This window comes from Paramormyrops kingsleyae, chromosome 8 (assembly GCF_048594095.1).
Source record: "Paramormyrops kingsleyae isolate MSU_618 chromosome 8, PKINGS_0.4, whole genome shotgun sequence".
Lineage (NCBI taxonomy): Eukaryota > Metazoa > Chordata > Actinopteri > Osteoglossiformes > Mormyridae > Paramormyrops > Paramormyrops kingsleyae.
The window spans coordinates 29,436,090-29,442,089 of record NC_132804.1 but is presented as its reverse complement, the minus strand read 5'-3'; the positions used below and the strand labels follow the sequence as shown (position 1 = coordinate 29,442,089).

Genomic DNA, 6,000 nt, shown 5'->3' with positions numbered 1-6,000 from the left:
TGATGTACAAATACACAACAGTCTTTATTATAAAAGTCAAAATAAGTTAGCAAAACAATAAAAAATACAATAGCAAAACCACTCTGTAGAAAAAGGGAACATATTTACATCACTAGCAATCATATCTAGTTTAAATTACGCTGAACTTGGTCAAACTGCAGTGTTGAATATTGGCCCCACAAATTTACCCTCATTTTAAGCATAACAACACACGTGATTAATGAAAGAACGTAAAGGAAAATTTTGGAAAGGACAAAAGCTGTGAAATACATGTTAAGTACGGACAGTCTGGCTGTCTCGTGTTCATCCGGCCCTCCGTGTAGGAAGGGAAGTTTGTCATAATGTGGAACGTAGGTTCTGCCGGGAGGAAGTCTTGCCGGGCCTTTCCTGGTGAGTCTGGTCTCTTGGTAGTGCTACTTTGGCCCCTGAGGCGGGCTCCGGGAAGCCCGGGGCTCATTTGGTGATGTCATCTGCGTACGCTACAGGGCTGTCATTACCCGCCACGAGGCTGCCCATGATGGAGCTGAGGGTGCGTAAGTTGGGCTGCTCTGAGGAGTCGTCACTCAGGAGGTCTGGGGGGCACACAGGTGGTGTCAAAGTCATTTTGGGGAAAACATACGGCTAGCTAGTATAGCCTGTTTTGTTTTGGTTAAGACTTCAGTGAAAGAAAATGCGTTAGCATTAAGCTACATTAATTTGGCTATAATTTTGCCACTGTCAGTGTTCTCAGTTTATAAAAATGATAGGGTGCCCTGGTTTATAGGGTGGGGGGTCTGGTTGGTTTGTGGGGGTGGCCTGGTTTATAGGGTGGCCTGACTTATTGACCTTGATTTTTGTGATGGGTGTTTGGTTCCAGCAGAAACTGTACAGCTGAATAGCCAATAGGAATCAAAGGTCAAAGCTACTGCTAGTCACCTGACTGGGGGGGGGGGGGGGGCTGCTTACCCTCGGGGTTGGCTGGGTACGGGGGGGCGCAGGGCTCCGAGGCGCTGCTCCACTCGGGGCTGCTGCAGCAGGTGCTGCCCGTGCGCGGGCCACTGGGGGAGGACACCTGTTACAGGAGGGGGGGGAGCATATGTGTCACTGTCCGTCACGGCACGCTCCGACCTGCTGACTCGATGGTGGTGGGCACCCCCCCGCACGTGCGTGCCTGGCTCATAAAACGCTGTGACGGCCCGATAGAATGGGGGTCCGCAACTCATAATAGTCCCATCAACTCCATAACGCTGCCCTGGGCTGCCGGTGGGGGCTTAGAACCCGGCTATAGTACGACAACGAGGCTGCAGGAGCTCCCTGACGAGCCGCCCACCACGAAGAGCTGCCATGCCAGACGGATTAGTGCCGGTGCCGATGGTCACGGGTGGTGCTTCGTAATTGAGCAATTACATGGCCCTGGAGAAGGCAGTGGTGGGGCAGCGCTCCTCACGGGGCGGGTGCTGCGGAGAGAATGCGCTTCGGCGTTCGCGCTTCAGCAATCCCGTTACAACGCTGTAATCTGGATTGTGCAGCCGTTTCCGAGGGCCGTCCCGATCTGTCGCTTTGTGCGCCAGTCAGGCAGCTTTGTCTACTCCTACTCGCAGCTCTCAGGACGCCCCCCGGATAGAATTCCGCGACTTACTAAAGGATACAGCAAGTTTACCATGCTATGATTCAAACCTATAACCTACTGGAGATTAGCCGAGTTTATTAAGTAATTACCTTTATAAATAAAGGTAAACAGTGATCCCATGATTCACCCATGTTCTTTTTTCTTTGTACCTTAAGAGATTGTCGCGGCAAGTATGTTGACATGACATGGGTGTTCAGTGATGTTTGCGACCCCCCGCAGCCCCAGCAAACTCACCGCATGCCCCGCGGGACCCTGGTACAGCAGGCCGGCCTGCTCACGCTCCTGCTGGTTGAGGGAGCTGACCAGCGCCTGCAGCCTTTCGATGTACTGGATGGCGCTCCTCAGGATCTCCACCTTGGGCAGCCGTTGGTTGGGGTTGGTCAGGGTGCTGCGCTTGAGGGCCTCGAAGGCCTCGTTCACCTTCTTGAGCCGGCGCTTCTCGCGCAGCGTGGCGGCCCTCCGCCGGTCCACTGTCACAGAGCGGCGCTTGCAGACGCGGCAGGCCCAAGGCAGACACTGACCCGGACACTGCTCCTGGGATGGGGGCGGCCCCGGTGTAGTCGGTGACGACTTCTCCTCTGGACACACACCGGCCGACAGGAGCCCCGTGGCGGGCCGCTCCGAGTAGGCGCCCTGGTCATAGCTGGCGGGCAGCCGGGAGGGGTAGCAGACATCCCCACCATCATAGAAGCGCTGGTCGGGGAAGAAGTATGGGTTGGTCTCAAACAGCTCCATGTTCCGGCAGGGATCTGTAGCCACAGTACGGTCCTGAGCTCCCCGAGCGGACGCTGAGGGGGATCTGTGGACGACAACTGCTCGCACCAACTGCCCGGTGGCATTTAAACCCTCTGCCTGCTGTTAGATCACTGGGTTAAATATAGCCAAGCCCAAAGAAACTTGATCCCCCCTTTAGCTGTTGCCTCACATCTAAACTTCACATCTCTGTTCGTTCTTCGTCTCCTGAGGGGGGGGGGGAGGCTTGTCGACCCTGTTGAATTCGAGAAGTCACTGTGATTCACTGGCAAGAAGGACCACGCAGCCTGATCCCAGTGAAGAATGGCTGCCGAAATGTGGGCAAACATGACGGTAGCCCAATGGGCTGGTCCTCATCAGCATCCCTGTCTGTGGCTGCAATGCTGTCCATCAAGATGCGTGGTTGTGTTCTCGATTCAAGATAACTTTATGGCCTATTAACAGAAATTCCTCTTTGACATGGCTCATACGTGTCACAACATCAGGCAGCACTACAGGCAGTAAAAGCAACCAATGAAAATCACAAAGCCAACATGAATACTTATTTTGAAGTTCCATCATTAAATTTAAGCAAATTGTTATAATGAATGTGGTGAATATAAATTCGATAAGGCTTTACTGAAAAAGTGATTAATCGTCATGAACTGAAGCTCTTCATATACGCCTGACATCTCCTACCTTTCATTCTATCCTTTAACTGAGAGCTGTATGGGAACATATAAACCCATAAGCGTAGGATGGGAGTGGGGGGCAGCATCCTCATATTAGACTTGCCGATTTTTACGATTCACAGTGCTGTCCTGTAGTCAATCCATTTGATTGGTAATGAAGTCTCATTTGGACAGCAGTCCTGGGACTGAATCATGATTCATCAGACTTGCAGGACATGCTGGACGAGTTCCATATATATGGTGCTTTCTATATGGTTAGCTAATAATAATAATAATAACAATAATAATAATAATAATAATGGTACTATCGTAGCCTCTCCCTGACTGGACTCCCTCCCCAGCAGATCGGAGCCAGGAAGCCCATCTCTCTCTGCACGCTGCCCCCCCCCCCCCCCCCTCGGCTGGATTAAGTGACTCTGCTGTTGGCTGTCAGGTTAAAGTGTGATGGATGGTCACTGGTGTTGCGGGAGCACAAAGGAGTCAGTGTAGCGCTCTGTCATGTCCCGAAGCCGCCGGGTGCCCGAGGCCAGGGGCATGCTGGGAAGGCCATTTTCCTGTACTAGGACAGAAGTGTGCGCTCCGCGATTTTACGGCACATGTGGGAAAGGCGAGTTCACATGCCACCAGCGCAACACGCATTATTACTTTATTCTTCTTAACAGGCACTTTTATACCCATCGATACAGATGGATGTTTTACTGAATGATTATGTTTGCTTGGTACGACCGCATGGTCTCCTGAATGCCTCCTTAACCAGCATACTACCTGCATTTTAAATTAACATTAAGCTTTGGATCCCATCCTCCTTTTTTAACATGATAGTTTATGATTTTTGTTAATGAGGGTTATTTGTTGGCTAAAATAAATAATCTTTTGTGCTGTTCTTAAACTGTCAGTCACATTTATGGACCAACGCTTTCATTAAATTCTCACATTAACATTCACTAATGTGAAACTCCACCTTAACTGGATTTTCAGTTAGTCATATGACCGTCCCCCTATATTTGGTTGCAAGTCCAAGTATTTACACTTTTAAATCCATAATAGCTGGACATTTTCTTGAAGTCATTCAGATTAGATCTGCATTTCAATGAAGTTGGATCTAATGGCTAATTGCGATTATTCGCTTCCAGTGCCTTGAAGGAGCTCAGCGACCTTTGAGATAAAAGCTTATGTCCTTCCCTACTACCTGCACCTCACCAGCTTACTGGCCAAGTTGTCTTCCTCTTTACAGAACCCTGCTTGACACAGACATTAATAAAGCCGTTGCATTTAAAATCTCATGCTGTGTCTTTTATGAAGTAATAACCCATCTCCTGCAGCTGATCTTGGGCAGCTTCACAGGGGGCCTGGAGATACCAGAGCATTGCAGGACACATACAAGCAGCGATTCAGAGACACCAATCAGCCGAACTGCATGTTTTTGGAGCAGCAGGGGGAGAGCATGCAAACACACTCAAAGAGACAGCAGGTCTCAGCCCCCTAAACCCCGGGGGCATTAAGTAATTGTCCCAGACACTGAGCCGCTGCACTACTCAGAAAATTAAGGTGTCTTTTACTAGACTTACTTTACTTTTGACATCTTATAATAGGGGCTCTGTGGTGGTCTTAACAAGAAAAGTGTGAAACCAGCATTTATTAATCCTGTTTTTCAGAACACTGGTTTTACAGTGAGATTGGTCTGCTTGGTGGCCCAAGGACACTGACTAGCAGCCCCCGCTGCCACCTTTTTTTAACATAAACCATGAGCTGGTGACATTTTCTGCACTCTGGAATTGCTGACTAGCCAGTGTTGCCCAAACTATGGGTATCATGGTAGTAGAGCACTGAGGACCTGAGAGACACCCACTCGCATGTGCAGCTCTGGGAGCAACTCGTGGGTCTGCTGGAAGTGGAACGCAGCCAAGGTGCTGCCTCACTAGTGTGTTACTTTAGACAAAAGCGACCGCTAAATAAAATAAATGTAAAAGTGTAAATGTTCCATAGACATGTTATCCAAAAGAATGTCGACTTCTCTTGGGCTTGGCTCCGGACCCCAAAAAATATCACATCCCCCCCCCCACCCCCGTTACAGTTCATGAGCGATGGCAGCTGTAGTGACGGCGACAGATGCTGGCCAAAGCCAAGTTCAGCACTCGCGCACCTTGGGCCTCTACGGTGATTGTTGCCATGGGATTCCGGTTGCTATGGCGCTCGTGGCCTGTCCTTGGTTCTTTCCAGTGCGCCGATGGAGCCATAGCAGTGGAATTCGCTGGTATAAATGCGGAGTGTGCATGGGTCCTTGCATTCTCCCCTCCTTCTACGCTCCCTCTCCTCCATGACCTCACTCCTTTTCACCTCCAGGCCTTCGTCTCCTCAGCGTTGATTTACTCGGACACATTAATGCACTGGTGACCTTCTTCACAACTGCCATTCATCTCAGTCGATAATGTCCACATCAATTTCTTGAATATCAGTCTGCTGATATATCTACTACTGAGTCGCTCCGGCTGCCAGCTTTGTTGCTACAGAATAGTAGTTTTAAGCTTAAATTGAGTTTAACTACCAGAATCTTTCCATATCTCTATTTCTGTTTACTCGCCTCTCCAGCAAAGACACACTCTCCTTGTTTGTCTGCAATTCTGAATCACTTTTTCATTGCTTATAAAAGCCGGTTGTGATTCTTTTTTTCTTTGCCAACATTGATTCTTTCAAGTTATTTCAAATTCGCCACACACGTCACTCACTCATCCTTCTGCTGGCATCATGGGCCTGATCGCCAGTCGGTGACCATCCACAGCTGTCATTGCATGTGGAAAGAGACTGATGTCTCTTGTCCATGATGAAGATGAGGTCTCTGCTTGAGCCACACATGTTAATCCTGGCCTGGTTCCATCGCCGTGGCCACCTACGTCAAACCTATATCTGACTGGTTGCACGTACGCATCCAGGTATTTTAAACTAGTTAGTCCTTCTCAAAAGTGTCTT

The 6,000-nt window shown here is 49.4% G+C and overlaps 1 protein-coding gene across 1 annotated transcript; it reads right to left on the bottom strand.

Moving 5' to 3' along the window:
* On the bottom strand, positions 1–2,434 carry myog (myogenin). Its single transcript, XM_023832370.2, has 3 exons — positions 1,844–2,434; positions 946–1,051; positions 1–572 (listed from the first exon to the last, which is right to left on the bottom strand). The coding sequence occupies exons 1-3, from the start codon at positions 2,342–2,344 to the stop codon at positions 454–456; spliced, it is 726 nt and encodes a 241-aa protein (XP_023688138.1). The 5' UTR covers positions 2,345–2,434; the 3' UTR covers positions 1–453.
* Positions 2,435–6,000: the final 3,566 nt, after the last annotated feature.

Bases quoted from the DNA above. Each gene is read 5' to 3' on its own strand.
- myog (XM_023832370.2), bottom strand. From the start codon at position 2,344: ATGGAGCTGTTTGAGACCAACCCATACTTCTTCCCCGACCAGCGCTTC. The intron at 1,052-1,843 runs GTGAGTTTGCTG...CTCCTGTAACAG, and splicing joins AGGGTCCCGCGGGGCATGCG to GTGTCCTCCCCCAGTGGCCC. The intron at 573-945 runs GTAAGCAGCCCC...TGTGCCCCCCAG, and splicing joins GTACCCAGCCAACCCCGAGG to ACCTCCTGAGTGACGACTCC.